Raw genomic sequence first — 26,126 nt, 5'->3', positions numbered from 1 at the left:
GGGGGTAGGAGTCAGGGTGTGTGTGTGGGGGGGTAGGAGTCAGGGTGTGTGTGTGGGGGTAGGAGTCAGGGTGTGTGTGTGGGGGTAGGAGTCAGGGTGTGTGTGTGGGGGGGTAGGAGTCAGGGTGTGTGTGTGGGGGTAGGAGTCAGGGTGTGTGTGTGGGGGTAGGAGTCAGGGTGTGTGTGTCAGGTGTTCTGGATGTGGATGACAGGAAGCTATCCATAGCTGGTTGTGGGGCTGAGGCCTTGCCATGATCCTGGCAGGACCTGGACTGGAGACTAAACAGTGAGGATCGAGGGGCTTGGGGTGAGCAGGGCTTATTCCTTTCCACCTCAAAATCTGGAGGTGTGAGGCCGGCAGTCCCAGCCCCCAGACAGGGGGGCACCTCCCATCTCAGCCCCTCAGTGGTTCTCCAGGTCATCAAGTGTGGACACTACTCCATGGCTCCTCTGTGCTCTTTCATCGGTATTGCTAACACTGGCCGGGGTCTGGTCCTATCCACTCCTCTAACATGGTGAGGTCAGCCACATCTTCACCAGAGACCTCATCTGCATGGCCGTGTCCAGAAATAAGGTCCTCAAGCAGTATTACAGTATTAGGATACAGAGTGACAAATCTCATGGCCCACCCAGCTACACATGCTCAAGCCTCCAAGATGCCAGGCCTAAACAAGGAACCTAACAGGTCCTTAAGCCACTAGACAGCACTGACGATGCCCAGCCTTACCTCTCAATAAAATCTTTTGTAGGGTGAACCAGGAAGCCAGAGATCTTTGCTGTTTCTTTTCTTTTCTTTTCTTTTCTTTTTTTTTTAACTTTTACTTCTATTATAAAAGAGCTGCTAGGAGCTACCAGCCACATCCCATACTCAAACAGTCTGGGGATGATAGCTCAGCTTCCTTCCTATCTTTCCTACTGAGAATTCCAAGAAGCAGGCTTCTAGGAAGATGGCCTAAGGCACAGGTGAGGGTGGCTGTGAGGCCCATGGAAAGCAGGTATGTGGGTTCTAGGGCGGTGGTCCTTCACTGATAAAAATAAACCAGTAGGAGGAGGTGGGCTTTACGACTCATAGCAAGAGCAGAACCAGAAGGAACCAAAGGGCCAGCCAGAGGCGGTGTACTCCTGCTTGTCCTGCAAATTGCTGCAAGCCTGTGCTTTGGCCTGTGAGTGGGTCTTGCACTCTGTGACAGGATATGGCCAGTGCTATTCTCCATGGCTCTCCTGACATGGTGCTCGGCCCTATGCCCCCTTCCCTGGGATGCCGGGACCTGCAGCTGCATGCAACTTGGCTGGTCTGTGCCACCCTTTACACCCTCAGCCCACACTCTACTCTTCAGTTATCATGTGTGGCTTTTGCTGCCATTTCAGCTGCCAGCCAGGGTGCTCCCAGGCTGCATGCGGAGCTAAGGACAGCACACTGCCACCAGCTATGACTCTCACTCTGACCCAGGCCCAGCTTTCTTGAGAACCTGCTGTTAGACATGCTTCTGGGTCCTGTGAGTATCTGCCTGGCAGGGGTTCCAGTTGTTCAAGAGTCAGTGGCTCTCTCAGGGTTGGGTGCACTGTGATGTGTTCTAAAAGGCTGTGTGAAAGATCTATGAGTGAGGGAAAGCTTGCCTGTCAGTGCTGGCAGCAGGTCTACCTCTATTCCAGTCAGCCTGGCCTGTCCAGGTCAAGACTGCAAGGGTTGCATCCTACCTTCACCTCCTCCAAGGCTTCTTTCAGTTTGTCTCCCACCCCACCCACCAACAGGGAGACTTCTGCTGGTAGCCCCCATTTCCACTTCTCCCTGGCCTGTGGCCTCCTGATAGTTGCTTTCTGAGCTGTCCATCCTCATCTCTGCTGAAGTCACTCAGCCAGGAAGACTAAAGTGGCAATCCTTGTTCCACTGAGCACTCTGAAAACCACCAGTGCTCAACACCAGACAAACCCAGGAGTTGTGGGCATAGCAGCATGGTTATACTCCTAGCACTGGATGAGACAGAGACAGGAGGACTGCTGCAAGTTCCAGGCCAGCCAGGGCTACAGAGCAAGACCATGGTTCAAAAAACCAAAATCAAATCAAAACAAGGGTCACTACTCCATCTGATCTGCACATGAACTCCTGCATCTGTGGGCTGACCACTTCCTCAGTCTTTAAAGCAAGCAGGGTGTAATTCCTGTAATCCCAGCATTTAGGAGGCAGAATAATATCCTGGTAGATTCAAGGCCAGACAGAAATACACAGTGAGACACAGTCTCAGAACAAACAAACAAACAAACAAACCCAAAAACTAACAACAAAAACACTAAACATATTTAATCACAGAACTGTAAAAAAAGTTGTAAAAGATGTAAAGTTCTATACATCTAGCTTAAGGAACAGAATGTTACTGCCACTGGAAAAATAAAGTTTTCTTGACACCAGTTATGTTTGCTGCGGATCTGGACTTTGCACTGCTCCTCTGCCTTTGAGGGCTGAGATGCACTGTCTCTCCGTGTGTGCCGCCATGCCCAGCTTTGACAGATGAGGAGCTGCAAGCCACATACATTTGTATTAGCCGAGTCTGAGACTGCTGCTGGTGCTGCTGCTCGGGCCTCTCTGTTGCTGGGTACATTTCCATCCTCTTCTGCCCTGTGCTGCCTCTCAGTTCCCTGTGCCGAGTCAGAACAGTGTTTCCTTTGCTACAACCCTCAAAAGGATGGTATTGGGGCTGGAAAGACGGCTCAGAAGTTATGTGCTTTTCCAGAGGCCCAGGTTCAGTTCCCAGGACCCACACTGGGCATCTCACAACAACCTCCTTGTAACATCAGCTCTGGGGGTATGTTTGAATGCTTGGTCCCTAGTTGGTGGAATTGTTTGGGAAGGCTTGAGAGGTGTGGCACGTTGCTGGGAGTGGTCCCTGTGGAGCAGGTTTTGAGGTTTTACTCTTTTTGTTTGCTTGGTTTTTTGTTGTTGTTGTTTTGTTTTTTGGGTTTTTTGTTTGTTTGTTTTTCCGAGACAGGGTTTCTCTGTGTAGTTCTGGCTGTCCTGGAACTCACTCTGTAGACCAGGCTGGCCTCGAACTCAGAAATCCGCCTGCCTCTGCCTCCCAAGTGCTGGGATTAAAGGCGTGCGCCACCACCGCCCGGCGGTTTTGAGGTTTTTAAAAGCCCATTCTACTCCCAGTTACTGCTCACTGCTTGATGGTTGTGTCTCAAGATGTGATCTCTCAGCTACTGCTCTAGCACCATGCTTGCCTGCCTGCTCCCCTGCTCCCTGCCATGATGGTCATGGACTCTTGAGCCTCTGAAACTGTAAATCCCACATTAAATATTTTCATTTGTAAGTTAACTTCGTCATAGTGTTTTACCATAGCAATACAAGTAAGACATTGTGCATGAATGATTTAACAGATTGAGACAGGTTTTCTCTGTGTAGTCCTGGCTATCCTGGAACTCTCTCTGTAGATCAGGCTGGCCTCTAACTCAGAGATCTGCTTGCTTTTGCCTCCTGAGCACTGGAATTAAAGGCATAGGCCACCACCACTCCCTGGCAACTGGAATTTTTTTTTTGGGGGGGAAGCAAACTACTACTTCTACTTCTTCTCCTTCTCCTTCTCCTTCTCCTTCTCCCTCTTCCTCTTCCTCTTCTCCTTATTCTTATTCCCTCCTCCTCTTCCTCCTCCTCCTCCTCCCCCCCCCTCCTCCTCCTCCTCCTCCTCCTCCTTCTCCTCCACTTCTTCTTTAAGACAGGATTTTGCTATGTGGCCAGAGAAGTACTGAATTTCTGGACTGATCCTCTTGTCTCAGTGCCTTGAATAGATGGGACCATAGGCATGTGTACCATGATCACACCAGAACTTTCTCATTTTACATAAAATACATGCTAACATGCATGTTCAAGGGTACTCACCATCATCTTATTTGTAATGACAAAGAACTAGAAACGACCTAACACCAACTGTTCAAGAACATCTCAGGACACAGTGCACAGCAGCGTGGATTGTGACCAAGAAGGACATGTCCAGGACTAACACCAGGACGACACTGGATCACACACTACACTCAACGTATCTGGTTGTGATCCCCCTGTCTTTTGACACAATGTTTCTCTGTGTAGTTCTGTATGTCCTGGAACTGAGTATATAGACCAGGCTGTCCCTGAACTCACTTGCTCATCTGCTTCTGCCTCCTGAGTGCTGGGATTGAACGTGTGCACCACTGTGCCAGGAATTGTTTGTTTTGTCTAGCTTTGGTTTTAAATCAGTTTTTCTTCTTCTACCCTTCTTGCTTGGTGTCATCTCAAACAGTTCCCCCAAAGTGAGCGCTTTGGAGAGATTTTCCTAAGAATTTCACTTTGACCATCACTGGCTCTTCTAGAGAAGCAGGCCATCCACCCTGTATCCAGTGTGTGGAGAAGTAGATGTCATCCTAAGGAGCCCCGGGGGACACTGTGTGTGACACGGTTTCTGATCTGCAGGCTCTGTGATACTAGGCACAGGACACTCTGGCTCCATAGGAGAACTAAGGTACACAGGCCCAGGAGATCAAAGTGGCAGAGAGAATGCAATGCACAACCTACGGTTGCTTCAGAACATCACAGCCACCCTGTCCCCACTCCTGTGGCACTCTATCCTGTTGGTAGTGATCAAGAGGCAGCACTCTTACCTGCAGCAGAGTTATCCTGTGAGGGGATGCCTGAAAGGCTGGATCCCAGGTCTAGCAGCCTCCAGGTATCTTGGAGGGAACTGCTGGCCAATGAAGATGATCTGTGGGTATGGTAGTCACTTTCTTCAGGGACTTCTTGAGCCTGTGGTAGCTTTGGGGTCCTGTTTTCTTTTTGATAAACTGACTTCCAAGTCTCTATGGGGACTCTGTGCTGCTTCTGTGAAAGTTAAGAGAAAGTTATGAAGTGGTTCTCTTTGATAGCTACCCTCTCTCCATCCTTGAGATGCTTACAGCTCTCCCTCCTTGCTCCCACCAGGATAGAGGGACCAGGATACTTCTCAAGATGGAGATGGGCTCCTGGAGAGCAACTGAGTGCTCCAGGCATAGAACACCAGCAGTGTTGACTGACGTCACCAGGCTCAGCTGAATGTCCGAAGCCCAGATGAGTCCAGCATAGAGGTGTGGGGACAGCCCTGACAGCTGAGGTCCCTGCCAGAGTGTGCCAGCCACGATGGGGTGAATGATTCCAGGTGCCCAGCGTCTGTGGTCCTCCACCTGCCCCACCTCTCTAAAGGGAAGTACCTGCTGGCACATCATGGCAATGTGACCTTCCTAAGGCACCAAGGTGTTCAAGTTCCACACTCATGTGTGTATGAACATCCAGATGGGTTAGACCCCAGTACCCACAGAATCCTATGACTACAGTCCAGCTCTCATATGCACCCCCCAGAGACCACTGCACCCTAGCACCGGGCTGTACCTGAGCAGGCCTTGACGTCATTCCTGCTCTGTGGCCTTGTGGGGTGTTGTTTTTGCTGACCTCTTGTGCTGAGTGGAGTTGATTCTTCCCTGCATATTCAGAAACACATCTTCTCTTGGTGTGCCTGGGGTCCTGTCATGGAAAGTTAAGAGAGATTTAGGACCTGGTCATTGGTGTATCCACTCTCCCACAAGATGAGAAAGAAACAGTCCTCGAATCCTCGGGGACGGGGGCTCTTCATTTGTTGTCAGCCTTCACAGGAAGGACAAGCTTGTTTTACCGAAAATTCAGTCAGCTTCCACCAGTTGGCCTAGGTGGTTCTCACAATCCTCTGGGGGAAGGAAGCTATGAATTCTAAGCATAAATCTCTTCCCCAAGAGCAGGACAGTCCTGCATGGCTCTGGCTTAAGTAGACCCCACCCAAAGATAGTGCCTCCTGGGCTAGTCCCTAACTGGGCCGCTCTGCCCATTGTACAGTCTGAATGCTTGGTCCCATCCATGTTCTGCGGAGAAGTCAATGGAAGGGGAGGCAGGGGACATCAAAGAGAATCATAAAGGGCTGGAAAGGAAACAAGGACAACAGGAAGGAATAGCAGCCAGGCGTGCTAAACTCACAGCAGCAGGTGGGACAGGGTGTGACCTCTCTGGCAGTCCTCTATGTACACAGTAGTGAGCACACCCAACTCATGGACTTTTGGGCTTAGAGCTCCTTTTCCATGGTCTTTTCCGTTCTCTCTCTGTCTCTCTCTGTGTGTCTCTGTCTCTCTCTCTGACAGGGTTTCTCTGTGTAGCTTTGGAAGTCCTGGAAGTGCTATGATTAAGGGCGTGCACTACCACTGCCCAGATCTTTCTACTACTACTTACATGGTAGGTAGATTTACTACTAGAAATAAACATAAATAAAGAAAGAATTTAAAAAAGACTATATATATTATTGTTTTGTGAGATTAAAGAAATTAAAGGTATAATGCCACCACCACCTGGCAATTTTTATATTTTTAGGACTATAATTTGCCTGCAAATATACCTGTGTATTATATGCATGCTTGCTGCCTACAGAGGCCAGAAAATGGCACGGGATCCCCTGGGACTGGAGTTACAGACAGTTGTGAGCTGCCATGTGGGTGCTGGGAACTTAACCACTGAGCCTCTCTCCAGCTGTTTTGTTCATATTGTTTGTGTTTGAGGCTGGCTTTACTGCAGCCCAAGTTGGTCTTAAACTCCCTCCTCTTCCCTCAGTCTCCAGTGTTTCTTTTATAGAGTTTTAGGTTATTTCAGTAGATGTAATCACAGTGGTAGTTCTGTTGTTGTTTGGAAAAAATTAATAGTTTAATAAAATATTTACTATACTAGGAAGAAGTAGTCAGATAAGAGACATGTTTTATTGCAATGAACAGCAGGCTTGTTTACTTGGTGTGGGAAGGTTTCTTCTGACAAAACACGTTTGAGAAGTTTGAGCAATGACAAAAACTCCCAAGCAGTTGGAGGTGAAACCTTCCCCGGTTTGAAGAGTGTCTCCCACAGGTCAGGAGCAGCCGCACTGCAGCCGGTGTGGGCCCACGGAGGGAGGACGGAGGTGGCGGAACATATGCAGGAGCCTGCTCTCCAGCAGCGCAGGAGTGGAACCTGCCACTCTGAACAAATGGGGTCTCCTCTCTGGACTCGGTCACACTTCTCAATGCTTCCCTCAGACTTCCCTTCCTGAGGAGAGTGGTTTGCTGGGGAAACACCTGGGCTTGCCCTACTTTCTTTGGCCAATCCTGCTCAGTTTCTTCTCTGAGGAACAACTGAGCTCTCCACGCCTGCTTTCTGGGTGGCCTTGCCCCTGTCCTTGACTTTGGCTCTTTGTCCTTAGCGTGTGCTCTTCGCATGTGGTCTCAAGCTGGCCCAGGTGTGAGTGGAGAAGGACTACCTCTGACTTGGCCACGTTCCCTACCCAGCTGCTCAGGCCTAAGCTTTGATGTTCTTTCTTGGTGTTCCTGATATTCTTTTCCCACATTTCAGCCTGGCCCCCACCTCCACCCTGCCTCAGTGGGCCTCACCCGTGATGGTCAGCGTGTTGCTCCCTCGCCCAAAGCCTGCCATCCCTACCTGGCTGGGAGTAAATTTAGAACTTACACCACCCCAGGGCAAAAACATCTCTACATGGCTTTCTTTTCTTTTAACTTACTTTAAGTAAACTCAAAAGGCAAATTCCTTTGGGAAAATATATTTGCAGTTATTCAAAAATATGAATCATTACTGTGATTCCAAAAACAATTCCCATAGCCTTAAAGAAGCTGAGCATTAGTAGGTTAAACCTGTATTAGCTGGCCCAGAGTGGTGACCTAAAGTCTTTGCACTTTAGGAACCTAACAGGAAGATTACAAGACTCTCAAAAATCAAATAACCCTGCTATGTACACATTTAGCTCCAAGGCACAAGCTTGTTATGTTTCATCAGCCAATGGTGGAAATTACTAGTTGTATTGAAACTTGTGGGAAGAAAAAGCAATATGAACATTCCCATGGCAGAGGCATGCTACCTCAGGTCTCAGGGGCCCAGGCCCACTATTTCAGCTAAAGTTCTGAGTGAGCGGCCCTGGACACTGGGTCACCTGGGGATTTATATCTTGCAAGTCATGACTGTTGTGGGTAAAGCCTGATGAGAGGTCATCTTGTTTTCTGCTGGAGTCAGGGTTTCACTGTGCAGCCTTGGATGGCCTGGACTTCATCAGGTTGGACTCAAACTCATAGACATCTGCCTGCCTCTGCTTCCTAAATCTGGGATTAATGGTGAGTGCCACCACATGAGGAGAAGGCACTTCTCTGAGTGATGGAAAGTCTAATCAGGTCAAAGGAATAACATGGCTGGAGTTGACATTTTAATGTTGGGATGGAACCCAGGGCCTCATGCACACTAAACATATGTTCTACCACTGAGCTACACCCCAGGTCCTTGACCATAGCCACCATGCCTGGCCATAAAGAATTTTAAAATTAGGTGTGACAGAGCAGGCTGTTAATCCCAGCATTTGGAAGGTAAAGGCAGACAGATAAGGATGAGGCCAGCCTGGTCTACATTGTTCCAGGCCCTTCAGAGCTACAAAAAAACTTTGTCTCAAAAAAAAAATTAACACACACACACAGAGAGAGAAGAGAGAGAGAGAGAGAGAGAGAGAGAGAGAGAGAGAGAGAGAGAGAGAAAGAAAGTATTTAACTTAGTTTTTATTTTACAGGATCCCGCAGTTGAAAGAATTTGGATTTTTAAAAGGGACTTTTGAACTTTTAGTGTTTAAAGTTTTTTGTTTTTTTGTTTTTTGTTTTTTTCGAGACAGGGTTTCTCTGTATAGCCCTGGCTGTCCTGGAACTCACTCTGTAGACCAGGCTGGCCTGGAACTCAGAAATCCGCCTGCCTCTGCCTCCCAAGTGCTGGGATCAAAGGTGTGCGCCACCACCGACTGGCCTTTGTTTTGTTTTTAAATACAAGATTTCTCTGTCTGATAGCCCTGGCTGTCCTGGAATTAGCTTTGTAGACCAGGCTGGTCTTGAACTCACAGAGATCTACCTGCCTCTTCCTGAGTGCTGGTATTAAAGACGTGCGCCACGGATGCCTGGCTTTAAAGTAAGTTGAGCTCAGGAATACACAGCACAACTTCCTAGTCTAACCTAGTCCACAGCCCTGTCTCTTGGACAGCTGCACAGAGCAGCAGAGGGACATACAACAGTCAGGAAACAAGACAGGAAAGGTGTGGATTAATGCTGGCTAGAGTCATCTGGTAACGGGCATCTCAATGGGGAAAATGCCCACTTCAGATAGCCTATAGGCAAGTCTGTGGGAGCATTTTCTTCATTAATGGTTGATGTGAGAGGGTCCTACCTGTCCTGCAGTGGATGGTGCCACCCTTGGGCAAGTGGTCCTGGACTGTATACAACAGCAAGTGAATGGCTGGGGAGATGGCTCAACAGCTAATGGCAGGAGGAGGCTATGTCTCCAAGGGAGCATGGGCTGTTCTTCCAGAGGACCCAGGTTTGGTTTCTAGGACCTATATGGTGGCTAAAACCATCTCTGACTTTAGTTTCAAGGGATCTAACGTCTCTCCTGGTCTCCACAAGTACCAGGCATGCGCTGAGGACAGAGCACAGACAAACATGCAAGCAAAACACTGATGCACATAAAATACAAATAAATAAAGAAAACAAAACAAAGACCAACTGGGCAGGTCATGAGAAGCACACCAGTAAGCAGTGTCACTCCATGGCCTCTGCTTCATTTTCTGGCTCTTGGTTCCTGCCCTGACTTCCCTTTATGATGGACTATGATTGGGATGTGTAAGCCAATTAAACCATTTCCTTGCCAAGTTGCTTTTGGTTCTGGAGTTTTGACACAGCAATGGAAAGTAAGCTAAGACAGATCCCCTGGAGCTACAGTAAGTTACAGGAGACGAGGAGCTGCCCGAGACAAACTCCGCTCTTCTGGAAGAGCAACAAGTACTCTGAACCACTGAGTCATCTCTCCAGCTCCAAGACACTTTTTTTTATTTTTATTTTTATTTTTTTTTGGAGACAGGGTTTCTCTGTGTAGTCCTGACTGCCCTGGAACTAACTCTGTAGACCAGGCTGGCCTCGAACTCAGAAATCCGCCTGTCTCTGCCTCCCAAGTGCTGGGGCTAAAGGCGTGCGCCACCACTGCCCGGCTCCAAGACACTTTTATTAAAGATACAAATATTAAAATTTATATTGGTAAAGATTAAAAATGTAATACCCATATGGGCAAAGCTAGTAAACCATATGTATAATTAGTTACTTAAAGCCATAAACAAATCCATGAGGCAGGCATGGTAGGGCACTTGTATAATTCCTGTACCTAGGATCCAGAGTTCACAACAGGCTGGGCTACATATTGAGGCTCCAAGACAAATTAAGAAGGCGCTGAGACAAGAGGTTTTTCTTGTTGTCTTCTGTAGCTTGTCTACTGAGAACTACGCTCAGGCACTTAGGAAATTTTTTTTTTTTTTTTTTTTTGGTTTTTCAAGACAGGGTTTCTCTGTATAGTCCTGGCTGTCCTGGAACTCACTCTGTAGACTAAGCTGGCCTCCAACTCAAAAATCCACCTGCCTCTGCCTCCCAAGTGCTGGGATTAAAGGCATGTGCCACCACTGCCCAGCAACACTTAGGAAATGTTAACACAGATTTCTTAGGTGAAGAAGTTACCTGAGTTGTTGAGTGGGGCTGCAACTGTCCCAAAGGTGGGCCACGTTCCAAAGGTCTCTCAGGCAGCTCCTGGGGGTCCTGGGGCTTGGAGGTGGGATGACCTGGGCAAGGAGTCAGTTTCCCTGGAAACAGGATCAGGAAAGGGTTGGTTCCCCACATACATCATAAAGGATCTCTTGACCACAAGAACAGCAGATTAAGCCGGGCAGTGGTGGTGCACACCTTTGATTCCAGCACTTGGGAGGCAGAGTCAAAAGGAGTTCAAGGCCAGCCTGGACTACAGTGAGTTCCAGGACAGCCAGGCCTATGCAGAAAAGCCCTGCCTCAAAAAACCAAGGCAGGGGTCAGGAACAACGAACTATTTTTCAAAAATCAAAGAAATTTTACTTTAAAGAAGGAACTTGGTGACAGAGGTCAGGTGTGAATTGTGACATATCATCCCCTAGCAGAGCCCAGCACTACTTCCCAGCATAACCCTAACCTATAACCCCTAACCCTCAGACAGCTGCACAGACAGTAGAAGAAACATGATTTACTAACAGTCACTAATACAGGCCTCAGGGCAGCTCATTAAGTAAGCATCTGCCTGTGCAGGACACACACACACACCACCCCACACATATACCACACACCATCCCACACACATAACACACACACACCACCCACACACACATAACACACACACGCACACACCCTCACACACATACACCCCACACATACAACATACATCCCCCACACACACACATAACACACACACACAAACACGCACACACCACATACATCATGCACCACCTCACACATACCCCCCCCCATGTACAGCACACACACCACACACATACCCTACACACAGCACATACAAGCACAGAGTCCCTAATGCTCTGGATACTGAGGATGAGGCCAACCTGGACAATAGAGCAAAGCTCCACTTAAGAAGAGGGGTTGGGGGATGGGACTGGAGAGATAGCTCAGCTGTTTGGAGGACTTGTTGCTCTTAAGCAGGACCTGTGTTCAGTTGCCAGCACCCACACAGTGGTTCACAAATGCGCAGCTTTAATTGTACTCATATACATAAATAAATAAATCTTTTTAAAAAAGAAAAGAGAAAAAGGAAGGAAGATGTATGTGCATAAACTTCAAAGTCATGGGGGTAATAACTGCTTCTGCACTCTTTTACCAAGGAATGATCTTGATGACTTGTTTTAAGTTAACCTAAGCATCCTGGAGTTGTTTGTTTAAACAGGTCTAGCTCTGTAGGCAGGGTAGCCTAGAATTGTCTGTATCTTGTTTTAGCCTCCTAAGCGCTATGGCACCCAGGCTGACATAAAGATGAAGATGATAGTGATGATCTTGAGGTCACTATGTAGGTCTGGCTTGTCTGGAACTATCTCTGTATAGAACAAGCTGTCCTCAGACTACCAGAGATCTGCCTGTGTTTGCCTCCTGAGTGCTGAGATTAAAAGGTGTTGGCCATCACACCTGGCTTAGGATCACTCACTTGTTTTTTTTTTTTTGTTTGTTTGTTTTTTGTTTTTTTGTTTTTTTTTTGTTTTTGTTTTTTTTCGAGACAGGGTTTCTCTGTGTAGCCCTGGCTGTCCTGGAACTCACTCTGTAGACCAGGCTGGCCTGGAACTCAGAAATCTGCCTGCCTCTGCCTCCCAAGTGCTGGGATTAAAGGCGTGCGCCACCACTGCCTGGCAGGATCACTCACTTGTATAGCTGCAGAACTCAGCCTTTGCAAAGAGGCACGAATATCCTATATGGACAAGGCCTGACATTGTTTTTCATATTCCAGTGAAGTAGTCCTCTTTGTTTGGGACAGGACTCTTGCTTTCACTGCTAAGATTGGGTGGCTGGTCAGCCAAGGGGCTTCGGCCTCAATCAGGAGTGGGTGGCAACTTTGGCTTGGTGCACTCAATGGGGCACTTTAAGTGCATGGAGTCAGTCTTCCCAGTTCTAGTCGAGAAATAAAGTGGAATGAGACAGGAATTCGTTATGTTGGACAGAGGAGTGGGAGGGGGATGGCAGCTTTCCTGAGGTTTCCAATGGGTCAGAGCATGGACTCCTCACTGTCCAATAAAGAACAAAATTTAAGCCCAGGCTCATGTCCACATCTGTAAGACAGCCATGCTTTCCTCCTGGAATGATCTCCTAACCATGGATACTGTCAAATACCAAAGGATGCGGGGTGAGCCGTGATGAGGTGTAAAGTCTACATTCAGCACAAGAACAAAATGCAAAGGGACAGAGGAGTAGGTAGAAGGCGAGAATGGAAAAGTTCTAACATACTCCACCAGGCAAATGTCCCACAGCAGACAACTGCACCGCAGCAGACAACAGGACCACAGCAGATAACCACACCACAGTAGACAACCGCATCACAGCTGACAAACACACCTCAGCAGACAACTGCACTGCAGCAGGCAACCCAAGGAATAGAAGTAAATTCAGAAGGGATTTGAGTGTGTTTTACACAGTTGTTCAACAGCATAAAACAAAACAAAACAGAAGCCAGCATAATAGACTTAAAAATGACCAAAAAGGATTTTGAAAATCTCTTCTAGACAACTCAAGGGTGAAGTAAAACCCTGAACCCATAAGAGTATGTGTCTTGAGATTAGTTATTTGGTAACTGTGTCCTGTATGTTTCTAGGAAACGTTTGAAGTCACAGTCACATGGGAATTTACACCCTAAAACACGCAATGGCAATCAAGGCGTTGCAATGCACACACCTTTAATCTCAGCACTGGGACACAAAGGCAGGTGGATCGCTGAGTTTGAGGCTAGCCTGGTCTACAGAACAAATTTCAGGACAGCCAAGGCTACAAAGAAACCCTGTCTAAAAAAGAAAAAAACAAAACAACAGAAACCACGCCATAGCTGAATATGAAGGAATTAAGACAAATGCTAGGGGGCTGGAGAGATGGCTCAGCGGTTAAGAGCACTGACTGCTCTTCCAGAGGTCCTGAGTTCAAATCCCAGCAACCACATGGTGGCTCACAACCATCCGTAATGAGATTCGATGCCCTCTTCTGGTGTGTCTGAAGACAGCTACAGTGTACTCATAAATAAAATAAATAAATAAATCTTTAAAAAAAAAAAAAAAGACAAATGCTAGACACTCAATCAAGACACCAGGAAGAGAGGCATCAAATCAATTCAAGGACAGGAATAGAGATGAGGTGCTGATAGCTCCCAGAAACTAACCTAGCCACTTTAGACGCCTCAGCAAAACAAAAGAAGAGGGACAGACACACACATAGACACACACACACTATACCCACACATACACACAGACACACAACACTCACCCACAGAAACACACACACACATGCATATTCACACAGACATACACACATGGACACACAACACTCACCCACACAGACACATACCACACACACACACACAAACATATACACCACATACACACACACAGAGACATACAGACACATACCCCCACACACACCACATACACCTGTCATGGTGACATACACAAGGATGAGAAGGAAATGGGAAGCAGCATTAAAAGGAATAAGGGTTGGATTTTTTTCATGTGTGTGTGCCTATTATTTATGTGTGTGGAAACACGTGCATCTGTGTATGTGTGAACTCTGAGGCCCAAGGTTGATGTCAGAGATAATTCTTGATTGCTCTTCCACCTTTCAGTCACACCCAGAGCTCACTGGTATGCTAACCTCCCTAGCTGGCTTGTTCTGGGGATCCCTGTTTCCAGCTACCACATCTACTGGAATTTGGGGGCTCAACTTCCAGTCCTCATGCTTACTCATCGATGCTTCACCACAGAGCCATCTTCCCAGTCCTAACCTCTGGCTAGGTTTTCAAGAATTTGAAAAACCAAACAGTGTACCACATGGACAAACCAAATTGAGCCTCAACTGGACACAACAACATAAAATGGGAAGACAACAGATCAGAAGTGGCCAGTGTGTGTAGAGCAGACCCTTTACCAAGGAGCCAAGACCAGACCAATAGGTGACTGTTAGGAGATGACCTATCTGTGAATCCAGCGTGTGGGAGGCTGAGGCAGAGGGATTTTGATTCAGGCCAGCCTGGGCTACACAGTGAGCCCCTGTCTCATAAACAAACACACACATGGAGAGGTGTAGCTCCAGCTCAGCTACAGTTCTAGACGGCCATTAAACTACGGTTCCTGTCAGACATGTGGAGACCCAAGAAAGCTTCTCTGCCCTCAAGTTCTGGCTAAAGAAACAGCTAACAAACAAACAAACCAAACCAAACCAAATCAAAACAAAAACCCCGCCTCAGAGGATGAAATGCAAGTTAGGTTTCCTCTGGAGGCAGCTGTCTTCTATGGAGTCTAAAGAGGCCAAGTGTGGAGGTTGACTGCTTCCAGGGCCCAGGACAATGGCTTCATAACAGTGCATTCAACTAGTTCATAAGGTGAAAATTTGTACTAAAGCTATTTCTTTATTAGTAATTTCTGCATCATGTTTTTGGATGTGCATATCACTGTAATTACCAAGTATGGACATCTGACAACCTGGACACATAACTTAGAAGTGGAAACCATCAACTGTAACCTCAGGGAAAAATTCAGGTCCAATTACCTTCTCTTTTACTTTTTGACTGTGGCTGGTCTTGAGCTCATGATCTTCCTGCCTGCACCTTCTGAGTGCTGGGATCATAGGTGGGTATCACCACCTTCAATATGGTAGGTTTTCCCCAAATTATTCATAGATGAATCAAATTTTCCTCAGCAGGGCTGGGGATGTGGCTCAGTGGTAGAGTGCTTTACTGGAACGCACAAGGCCCTGGGTTTGATACCTAGTATATAAAGCAGAAGTATAATAATATAATAAAATGGGGAAATAATATAATAATAAATGGGGGAAAACCCTACAAAAATTAAGGATATAGTAAGTAAAACAATGAATGTTTTACTTATCATGATTTTCTAATGAATATTTACTTTTTGTGGGCCTGTGGTCCAGGGGAATTCTAACTCTCTGTTGTGCAAGTCTCTTCCAGCACTTCATAGCTCCCAAAGAGTGCAGAGAGGAGTTTGTGGGAGACAGACACTAGGCTGCTGGCAGATGAAAGGAAACTGGGACACCATCACCAGGCCCCGGGAAGAAGGAAGAACTCAGTGTTGGTACGGTGCTTGCCCAGCACGTATGAGCCACTGTCCCATCTCTTCTAGGAATCAGCTTGCTGGACTCAGAATGCACAGTGTGCCCTGCTGGGAGGGAAAGCAGGCTGTGCACATTGTATACCTAAAAGTCTATGTCCATGAACTCCGGGTGAGGGTAGGAGTGTGAGCGAGCCTGCCGTGCGCATGGCTGGTGAGAGTCAATGCAAACAGGACTGAAGTATGGAGGAGCCAGTGTCTTCCCCACAGTGTAGACAAGCCCCACAGTGTAGACAAGCTCCAGTTACTCAGTCTTGTTTTCTTACAATTTTCGTTTTGACTTGTATTTTTTCTTTTGTTTAAAATGTAGATTTGCCAGGTGGTGGTGGCAGCGGCGGCGCATGCCTTTAATCCCAGCACTTGGGAGGCAGAGGCAGGTGGATTTCTGAGTTCCAGGCCAGCCTGGTCTACAGAGTGAGTTCCAGGACAGCCAGGGCTACACAGAGAAACCCTGTCTCGAAAAACCAAAACCAAAAAAATAAAAATAAAATGTAGATTTATTTATTTGTCTTATGTGTATGAGTGGTTTGTCTGTATGTATGCACAGGTATGCCTGGTGCCTGTGGGGTCAGAAGAAAGTGTTTAATCTCCTGGGACCAGAGTTATAGATAGTTGTGAGTCACCAAGTTGGGGCTAGAACTAAACCCAGATTCTCTGCAAGAGCAACAAGTACTCTTAAACGCTGAGCCATTGCTTCAATCCCTTGATTTAGTTTGCCTCACTCTGTAGCACAGGCTGGTCTTAAAGTCAGTGTTCCTGTAGTAGTCTCCCTTGTGTGAGATTAAAACATTAGGTACCAGGTCTAGCAATGTGTCGTAGTCAGTCCAATGCTTGCCTAGCATGTACAGAGCCCTGAGCTGGATCCTCAGCACCACTGAAAACTGAGTATGTTAATGCAAGCCCGAGATGCTGGCTCTGGGAGAGGAGGCAGGAGGATCAACTCATTCCTGACTACACAAGGAATTCTTGTCAACCTGAGGTCAACCTGAGCTATATGAGACCTTGTCTAAAAGCAAAAGCAAGGGTCCTAGAGAGATGGGTCAGTGGTTAAGAGAACTGGCTGTTCTTCCAGAGGACTCAGGTTCAAGACCCAGCAACTGCATGGCAGCTCATAATTCTTTGTTTGTAACTCCAGTTCTAAGGGGTCTGGCATCCTTACACAGACATACATGTAGACAAAATATGCATAAATAAATCTGAAAAAAAAAAAGGAAAATAACCCCTAAAATGTTAGGTGTTGTAGAAGAGGCAAGAACAGACGCTGGGTTCTGACTTGGGGGAGAGGCAGTATTAGACAGAGGGGGATGTGTAGGAGAGAAAGAGGTGGCCAAATGGACATCTGCTTTGCTGGGCCTGCAGTGGCATGGTCCATTTATGGACCCCTCTTCCTTCTTTACATTCCCAGCACTGTGCTCCTTGGCTGGTCTTGGCCTGGACCCTGTAGCAGGTCTTGGGATCTGAATTCCAAATTCTCCCAACCACTGAGCTACCTCTCAAGCTTTGTTTGTTTTTAAGATAAGGTCTTTTATAGCTCAGGCTGGCCTGGAGCTTGTGGGGATCCTTCTGCCTTAGCCTCCTGAGTGCTGGGGTTACAGGCAGGAGCTACTATACTCATCTATCTTGCATTAAAGAACAAACAACCAAACAGCCACTTGCTTCTTGTGGGAAATCAACTAGGTACCGTAGACAATGCTGCACTGTTGAGCACAGCTACAGTGGGATGGCCTGGGACTGCCTGTGCTTGTCTCACCGGACCTCAGCTGCTCTACGACTATTTCTTCCAGATGTGGCCAGAGTGGGTCAAGGGACAACCAGTGGCAAGATGAAGCCCTGCTCTGTGCCTAAGGCGTCTGGTTGGCTCCATTCCAAACCCAGTGGCCTCTGTCCTCCAGCCTCCCTGGGAAGCCAGCCTGCAGTCCTCCTCCCTCTGGCCCCAGGCTTGTGGCAAGCAAGCCAGGAAGCTTTTTTCTTTTGGCCTCCTGTGGCAGAACCATGGCACCACCTTCCCACCCCACTGGCATGACCCCAGCTGTGGCTGGGCCTGCCACCCTGTGCCCAAACACTTACCTTTCGAGTGGGACTGCTCGGCTCGGAGTCTATTTCCCATTTCTAGGAGCTGCTCCCTCTCTAGGCGGAGGCTGAGTATTTTCCTAGCTGCGTCCTTTAATTTCCTTTGCAGATGGGACACAGATAAGGTCTGTGGAGTCTGTGCCCCTTCCTGGGGGAAAGTAGGGGACTCCATCTGGTCTTCCAGGCCCATGGGGTACCAGTCATCCAGACCCTGTACACAAAACCCAACCAGGAGATGGCCCTGTTAAGACACTCCAGAAGGCCTGCTGGCAGAGATCATGAAGGCTGGGAGCTCGTAGAATAGTCTAAAGCGTGGCCCACTGAGCTGCTCACCTGCCCTCTACAATCACCAAGGCTGGCTGGCTCACTGGTGACATCCTTCCAAAAGAAAACAATAGAGTGACTCTTCCCCATGCTTTAACTGAGTAGGGAGTTACAAACAGTACCCAGGCTTTGGTGAGCTACTTCTCTCCCAGGGGTGGGGGTGTGCATAGTTGTCAGCCTCCCCACTCCTGTTCCCATCCCCAGAGCATTCCTTTCCCCCCATAAGCTCCTGCTGAGAATCTAGGTGGGGTGTCTTTCAAACGGAGACAATGAGAACTTATGCTCAGCTAGCAGGGGGCTCTGTGCTGAATAAAGACGACCTCTCATTAGCCTCCAGCAACACCCTTGACTCTTTATGAAAACAGGGCCCTGTGGCCAGGCTGCTTCTCACTGCTAAGGGCCCACTCTGCTTCTGCCCTCTGCCCTGTGCTGGCTGAACCCCCACCCACCCTGCACACACATCCTCCTTTGCTGCACAAGGGTCAGGCAAGCCTTTCCTTCTCTTCCTTCATCTCCCTTCTGCTCATCCCTTCTACTTGCCTGCCTGTCCCCTTAGCACCCTATGGATCAGCTATGGTCACTCTTCCCTGAGAAAGTACAGGAGACTGCTGGGGAGTTGGGGCACCGTGCCAGGGTCAAGTAGACATGAACCCTGGGGAAGCGCCATGTGCCCCTCCTTCAGTCCAGCCTGGACTTGGGAGCCAACCCACACACTGCAGAAATATCTTCACAACACAGATGTCTGTGATGAGGAGAGGATATAGGAGAGACCAGGTTCCTGCATGACCCACTGATTCCTGATAGTTAAGAGAAACCATGACAATCTGTTACTATTCTGCATGCTTGAGTTTCAGGCTCTGGAACATCCTGCAAGCCCTGCCCTGTCTTCCTGGTCCCTGCCAGTGCTGGCAAGTGCTCGTGCCCTCTGGGTGCTACTGTTCCTCAGGTAGTCTGAAGTATGTGGGTGATTGCACTGTATCCAGGTGCTTTTGGCAAATGCTACAGGCCACGAGGCACTGAAGGACTCACAAAAAAGACACAGCAGAGGCAGAAACTCTGGGTCTGAGAAGGTCCTATGGCAAGCTATGACCAAGCTAGGCAAGTACACAATGCTCCCAGGGAATGCTGTTACAGGCCTAAACACCCCAAATCTCAATGCATTTCCAGTGTATGCAGTTTGTTCTTGAGTCTCTCCTCAGATATAGCCTTCAGAATACAAAGGAATGTGGGTCCTAGGAAAGGTGGATAGGGCTCTACCTTACAGGGCCTAGCCTAGCACGAGATTCCTATCACTTCAAATCATCTGTCTAACAGGGATAGAACCCTTGTGTGTGGGTTAAGGAGGGCCCAGTGTGGCCTTGTTCCTGATGGGACACTGGCCTCAAGGACAATGAACAATTTCCCTGGGCTCAGCTGTTAAAATTTTTCATTGGTCAAAGTGTTCTGTAAAGTCTTTCCCCTGAATACATATTTTACAACATGAGACACATTCAGAGATGTCTTGTGGTCTATGGGCACTTGAGTAAATCCTGTGGCAACCCACTTCCACCATCTTGGAATGGTAGCAAGTCTGGAGAGTAAGGAAATCTACAGAAATGTCTTGAGATTCACTGGGTCCAGACCAGAGACCTGCAGGTCTGTGGTAAAACAGGGGTCTTTTGCAGGCCAGGGTTAGAGCTTCCAGGCAGCTAACACTACACCTGGACAGTCTCTCCCTCTCCCTCCAGCATAGGACAGGAAGGCTTGGGGCTTGAGGTGTGTTGATGAAGGTGGCAGGACCTAGGAGCAGGGGACAACCTGGGCTCAAGCCCTGACTCAACAGTGAAGCCCAAGGAGGCCAGGTGTGGATGCAGAGTAGTACACCCTTCTATTTTAGCTTGCACAGCATTTTGCACAGGTACCTGTGTGGGCCATGCCACTGAGGTCACACTGCTATAGAGAAGTGTGGCCAGCTGTGCAGGCTCTTTAGTTGGGCAGGGAAAAGAAGACTAGCATTTCTGTTCTGTTTTAAAGACAGGGTTCCTCAATGTAGCTCTGGCTATCCTGGAACTTGGTCTGTAAACCAGGCTGGATCCACTTGCCTCTGCTGGAATTAAACGTGTGTGCTACCACCACCTGGCTAAAGCTGGCCTTTGACAGAAGCTGACAGTTGGAGGAGCTATCTTAGACTCTTGTCTTGGGAACTGCCATTTCCCTGCTTGGCTGTCCCTCTCTGCACATAAACTTCTTCCTGGAACACTAGAGAACAGATGGGAGTCTGTGCCTTCATGCCTAGACACTGAAGTCCTGCACGTCCACAAAGAACTGTGGCACACTGTTGACCCTGGCCTCCTGACTATACTCCTTTCCAAGGTCCAGGACCCCCACAGTATGAATGTGCTGATGTCTGAACCCCCATAGTACAAATGTGCCTAAAGCTAGAAGGTTCTCCAGCCTTTCTTTGTGGGAGGTTGCTGTTGTTTTGTTTTGTTGAGACAGGGTCTCTCTGTGGGGCCCTGACTGTACTGGAACTCACTCTATAGAGCATGCTGGCCTCAAACTTAGAAATTTCTCTAGTGCTGGGATTAAAGGCATGTGCCACCACAAAGCAGCATAATTTGTGTTTTATAACAATGACATCCTCAAGTGTCCTGAGGGGGCTAATCTGTGGATGTCCTTCCACCTGTTCTGTCTGAGGTAATCTCTTACTTAGGTTCAGGTTTTGTGCTTTGGCAGAACTCCAAAGTGAGTCTTGGGTACATTCCACTTAGGCACAGATGCTGGTGTCCTGGTGCTGGAGAAGTTGGTCAAGCTGGTGTCCCTAGTTTCTCCAATGACTTTTTCACCTTCTTATCAAGGTCAACTGAGGGTGGGAGAGACACAGTGTGACTGAAGATTTGGGCGCCTGGGTTCTCACTGAGCTTCTGCCTTGAGTTCCATATTCATATTCAACCGCCTTGTCTGTCATGTTTACTCACTAATGTTCGGATGTAGAAGTCATGTGACGTTTCTTTTTAAAGATTATTTTACTATGTCTATCTGTCTGGGGTGCTGTGCAGGTCACTGTGTACATGTTTGGAGAATAACCTGTAGAAATTGGCTTGCTCATTCTACCACATGGGTCGTAGAGATTGAACTTGGGTCCTGAGTCGTGGCAGTAAGTACCTTTACCTGCTGAGATACCTTGCTGGCTTCCATTTCTCCAAGTGTCTGTTCACATCATTCAGGATTTTCTATGAACTTGGTAGACTGCAGTCTTTCCTGGCTGAGGTGGCCAGTTGGAGCCCTTCTCAGATGGCCCCTGTACCGCCCTAATATATCCATGTGGAATTGGCATTGTTCAAGGAGGGCTGATGCTAGAAATGGAGCAACCACTGGACACAACTGCTGCAAGGCCCTCAGGACAGTGAGGAGCAGGCACACACACGTCTCATCCATTTCTCTATGTATCAGTAAGGACAGCTGAGGCCACTGACCATGCCCCTCGGAAGCACTGATTTCCAGGCTCCCCCATTTCTGGGCATCTAACACTTGGTTCAATAGGGGGATATGCTGCTGGGCAGTGGGTGTCACCCTTGGGGCCTTGTCTAGCAGGGGGACTGGACACTCATGTTTCTGGAGCTTTATCCAGACAATGACCCCACAGTGTGCTAAAATCAGAGCTACTAAGACCCAACAGGAACAAGGGTACCCAAAACTTTTTAAAAATTATTTTTATTATGTGACCGGATAAATGTGACTATTGAGGCCTACGCCTCCTGCTTCAACCTAGTCTACCACGATTTAACATCCAGTGCATATATGAAGTACTGATCTGTCCACTTCCCCTGGACTGCTGGACTGTGGGAGGTCTGAGAGCCCAGGGAGGCCCGGGTACAGGAACCCTTGGAGATGAACACTGCTCGATGCTTCAGTGTTGGCCTGTTCAGTCTTTTGCTGGATCCTCAGGCTCCCTCAGCCCCCATCCCTGCCCTGTTTCTTTTCTGCTTATTCTTAGACATAGCCTCTGCCAGAGGCCATGGCCTGTGTTCCTGTTCTTGTAATATGGTACCATATGAGTACACATTGTCTTAAACATCTCAGGTGAGTGCCTATGACCTCTGGTGATTAATAGGTTACCACCAGCAACCACGGGCGGCCACTGTAGGTCAGCACAGGCAGCCAAAGGTGAGCATAAGTCACCACTGCCACTGCAGGTCAACTGGCCGGGAGTCACAGCTTGGCTCGCTCACTGCAGGCACAGCAGCTCAGTGCAGAGGGAGAAGGTCATCAGAAGTCAGTACACCACCCCAGGTCACTGAACAATGGGTATGGCCTCAGAGCACAGCAGCGGAAGTAGGACTGTCACCTTTCCAACCCATGGTTCAGTGGGGCCTTAGGTGGGAAGAAAGGGCCAGGCCTCACAGTGGAAATCTGGGGCCCTTTCTGTACATTAGGCTCTGTTATGGGATTTAGTTCATACTCAGTTCATTAGGTCTCAGCCCTGGCCACAGTGCTGACCAGATGTTAAGGGCTCTGTGGCCCCTCCTCTCACAGGCAGGCCAGGCCAGGTCACACAGTGCCTTCTTAGCACTGTCCAGGCCCGTCTATGAAGAGATATGCATTCTTTGCAATGTGTTTCCTAAGGAAGGTTATTTTGATCAAGGAGGGCATGTGCTCCATTCCAGCAATAGTATGGGCAGCCAATGAAAGAACCAGAGGTATGAGCAAGTTCACAGAGACAGTGTCTGAAAAGATCAGGAATCTAGCCATGTGCCAGCAAACATGTCTGCCTTCAGCAGTGGGAGCTGACAAGCCAGGGTGGGAGAAGACGGTGGCAGACATGCATGCCCAGCACCTACCTCTCTCTGTAAGTGATCCCTGTAAGAAGGCTCTCCTCGGGGCTGCAGCATCTTGAGGTGCTTCCTTAGCTCAGCCACCTGTCGCTGCAGCTCCACAACCTCCAGGTGCACCTGGTCCACTGCACTGGGGATCTCACGCTGCACAGCGGCCAGCTCGGGGGGTTTCTGCCGCAGCTAGGCAATCAGTTCAGAAGGCAATGTCAATGTTAGGAAGAGGTAGTGGGAACTGTCCTAGAAAGGACAGGAGCATGACGTGCAGGGGTGCAGCAGGGCCAAGTGGCCAGTCCCTTCTTTGTACATGACGATCTGCAGATCTACCACTCCACTTCTGCCCAGGCTCACTGGGGAGAATGTGTGCATGAAAGTGGGTTAGAATCCTCTCCTGAGCCTAGTTCCCAGGAAGCTATAACTGCCTCTAGAACATTGCTGGTAACCAGGAAGTCTTTTCTATCAAAAGGGCAGATGGTAGGCTGGGTGAGGTGGCACACACCTTTAATCCTAGCACTCGAGAGGCAGAGGCAGGTGGATCTCTGGGAGTTTGAGGCTAGACTACATAGTGATTTCCAGGACAGCCAGGGTTCTGTAGAGACACTGTATCAAAAGAGCAAAAAGGGGGAGTGGTATAGAAGGAGCTAAGAGGGAGTGGGCAATAGGGAAAGCTCCCCGAGGCAGTGCTGGGTTGGGGATGTGCAGCTGATAGAGCACTTGCCTAGGATGCAGGAAGCCCTGGACTTCATTGCCAATATCACATAAACAGGGTGTAGTGGTCTATGCCTGTAATTCTAGCACTTGGGAGGTAGAGGCAGAAAGATCAGAAATTCAAGGCCATTTTTGGCCAGCTTGGGTTCCATGAGACCCTACCTTAAAATAAGACAACAGGAGAAGTGGCTATGGTGGATGTGAAGTTCAGAAGGGGGAAGTTGAGGGCTATAGGTATAATGGTGGCAGCACTGTGTCACCAGTACCCAAGTGGCTCCACTGTGGCCTGAGCCAGGCAGGAAGGGAACCAGGGAAGCACACTTCCTCACACGGTGGCCACTCCTTCTAGGTTAAGGGAATTAAAAGTGCTTCTGTTCCAGGGATGCCTGCGGTTGTCTCTGCATGGCCATCCCTTCTTCCCATCGCCTCATGAAAAGCATTTATATAACGGTGAGAGGCCAGTATGCCCTCCTCACTCAGTGTGGGGCAAGTAACAGAAAAAGTGGTTAAGCGGTGGTGAGTGACTAAGAGTTAAGACAAGATGAAGAATAGGAGATTCAGCAAACAATGTGCCTGCTAAGGATCCTGAATCTAGAATGCACTCCAGCTGAAAGTGAGCAAAGGATCTAAACACACATATATCAAAAGAGGCTTGTAGTCAGCCATGCCTAGGAGAAGGTGCTCAGCATCGTGTGTCAGCAGGGAAGTGCAGGTCAACTGAAGTCAGAGTGAAATGCCATGAACCAGAATGGCCAGAATCAAGAAGGGAGAAGAGGGCTGTTGTCAGTGAGACCATGGAGGAAACAGACCTGGGAAAGCATAGCGAGTGGGGATGGCAGTAGCAGCAGCACTAGAAACAGTCTGGTGGCTCTTCAGAGGGGAAACACAGACGCTCCACAACGTTAGCACAGCAATTCTCTGCTGGGTACACAGTCCCCAAACTGAAGACGCATCTCTACAGAGACACTTGTACAGGAATGTTTACACTATTCCCAATGGCTAACAACAGAGGCGACTAAGTGTCTATCCATAGGGAGATGATTTAACAAAGCCACACAAGAGTACTGCGTGGCTACAAACAGGAAGGAAGACTCGTGTGATGTAACACATGTGAACATTGAAATAACGAGCTATTCCCGCACTTGGGAAGTAAAGGCAGGAGGATCTCTGTGAGTTTGAGGCCAGACTGGTCTATATAGAGAGTGCCAGGGTTACATACATCTGTCTCAAAACCAAAACAAACCAAAACAAACTCCTGGGTTAAGTGAAAGAAGCCAGAAGCCAAGACACAGTGACTTCACTTACACAGGTCTTGTGTGTCCACCTTGCTCTTTGTCAAGACCTCCTCTTTCTTCTACCTGGTCTTCTTGTATGTTTTCCTCTTTCTCTTCATATATATGTGTACATATAAAATATGTATATGCATCATGCATCTATAAATATACTTATAAAATGTATAATGTACATAAACATATACACAATGTATATCTCGACACATATTTATGTGTATAGACATACATACATATATATACATACATATACATTGTGTGTGTGTGTGTGCATTGTTGCTGTTGTTGCTGCTGCTGCTGCTGCTGTTTGGGTATAGGGTCTCATGTATCCCAGGCTGGCCTCCAACTCTCTTTTTCTTTTTCTTTTTTTTTTTTTTAAGTTTTTCGAGACAGGGTTTCTCTGTGTAGTCCTGGCTGTCCTGGAACTCACTCTGTAGACCAGGCTGGCCTCGAACTCAGAAATCCGCCTGCCTCTGCCTCCCGAGTGCTGGGATTAAAGGCGTGCGCCACCACCGCCCGGCTCCAACTCTCTCTATAGCCATGGATGACCTTGATCCTCCTGCCTCTACCTCCTGAATGCTGGGACGACAGACACTTACCACCATATCAGGCTTCCCTGTGAATCATCTATAGCCACACATAAGATAAACCAACTACTGCACAGTGCAGTCCTTTGATCTGAAGCAAACAGAAGTTGGGACAATACCCAAGGTCAATGAGGTCACACCTGGCACCTCTCTTGGAGCCTGCACCTATGTCCACATCTGGACTGGTTCTTCAGCTGGAATGCTTGCACAGCCTTAAGTGTCCAGGGTAGACCTACCTTCTTTTTGAGTTGTGTCACCAGCAAGTTCAATAGATGTACTCTGTCTCCAAGTTTTCTGAGTGCCAATGCAATGGAAGTCTGGTCTGCCGGGGCTACATCTGTAGGTAAGAACAGTTGATGTCAGCTCAAACCTGAGAAACAAAAACAGTCGCTCTGTGAAGCTGACCCTCCTTCCCACAGAGGCCACTAAAGCTTCTAAGTGACTTCAAGGCAAATATGTCCATCCCTGAATCAAAGGGTTGGGTCCCTAGAAAGTCCAGAGACATGATATTATGCTATTTAGTACAATCTTATAGAAAGGGGGAGAGAGAGAGAGAGAGAGAGAGAGAGAGAGAGAGAGAGAGAGAGAG

General features: G+C 48.1%; 1 protein-coding gene across 1 annotated transcript in view; it reads right to left on the bottom strand.

Annotated features, from left to right (window-relative positions):
* Ccdc57 (coiled-coil domain containing 57) overlaps positions 1 to 26,126 on the bottom strand; it is a 101,350-nt gene that overhangs the window by 27,376 nt on the left and 47,848 nt on the right. The window contains exons 13-18 of the mRNA XM_028787976.1: positions 25,774 to 25,874; positions 22,963 to 23,136; positions 17,816 to 18,029; positions 10,581 to 10,702; positions 5,389 to 5,520; positions 4,629 to 4,845 (exon numbers count right to left, since the gene is read on the bottom strand). Of these exons, the coding sequence (XP_028643809.1) occupies positions 4,629 to 4,845; positions 5,389 to 5,520; positions 10,581 to 10,702; positions 17,816 to 18,029; positions 22,963 to 23,136; positions 25,774 to 25,874 (960 nt within the window). The remainder of the gene's footprint in view (positions 1 to 4,628; positions 4,846 to 5,388; positions 5,521 to 10,580; positions 10,703 to 17,815; positions 18,030 to 22,962; positions 23,137 to 25,773; positions 25,875 to 26,126) is intronic.

The sequence above is a fragment of the Grammomys surdaster genome, unplaced genomic scaffold (assembly GCF_004785775.1).
Source record: "Grammomys surdaster isolate TR1022 unplaced genomic scaffold, NIH_TR_1.0 125688, whole genome shotgun sequence".
In the NCBI taxonomy this organism is placed as follows: domain Eukaryota; kingdom Metazoa; phylum Chordata; class Mammalia; order Rodentia; family Muridae; genus Grammomys; species Grammomys surdaster.
The sequence above is the reverse complement of the archived record's forward strand: the minus strand, read 5'-3'. Positions and strand labels throughout refer to the sequence as shown.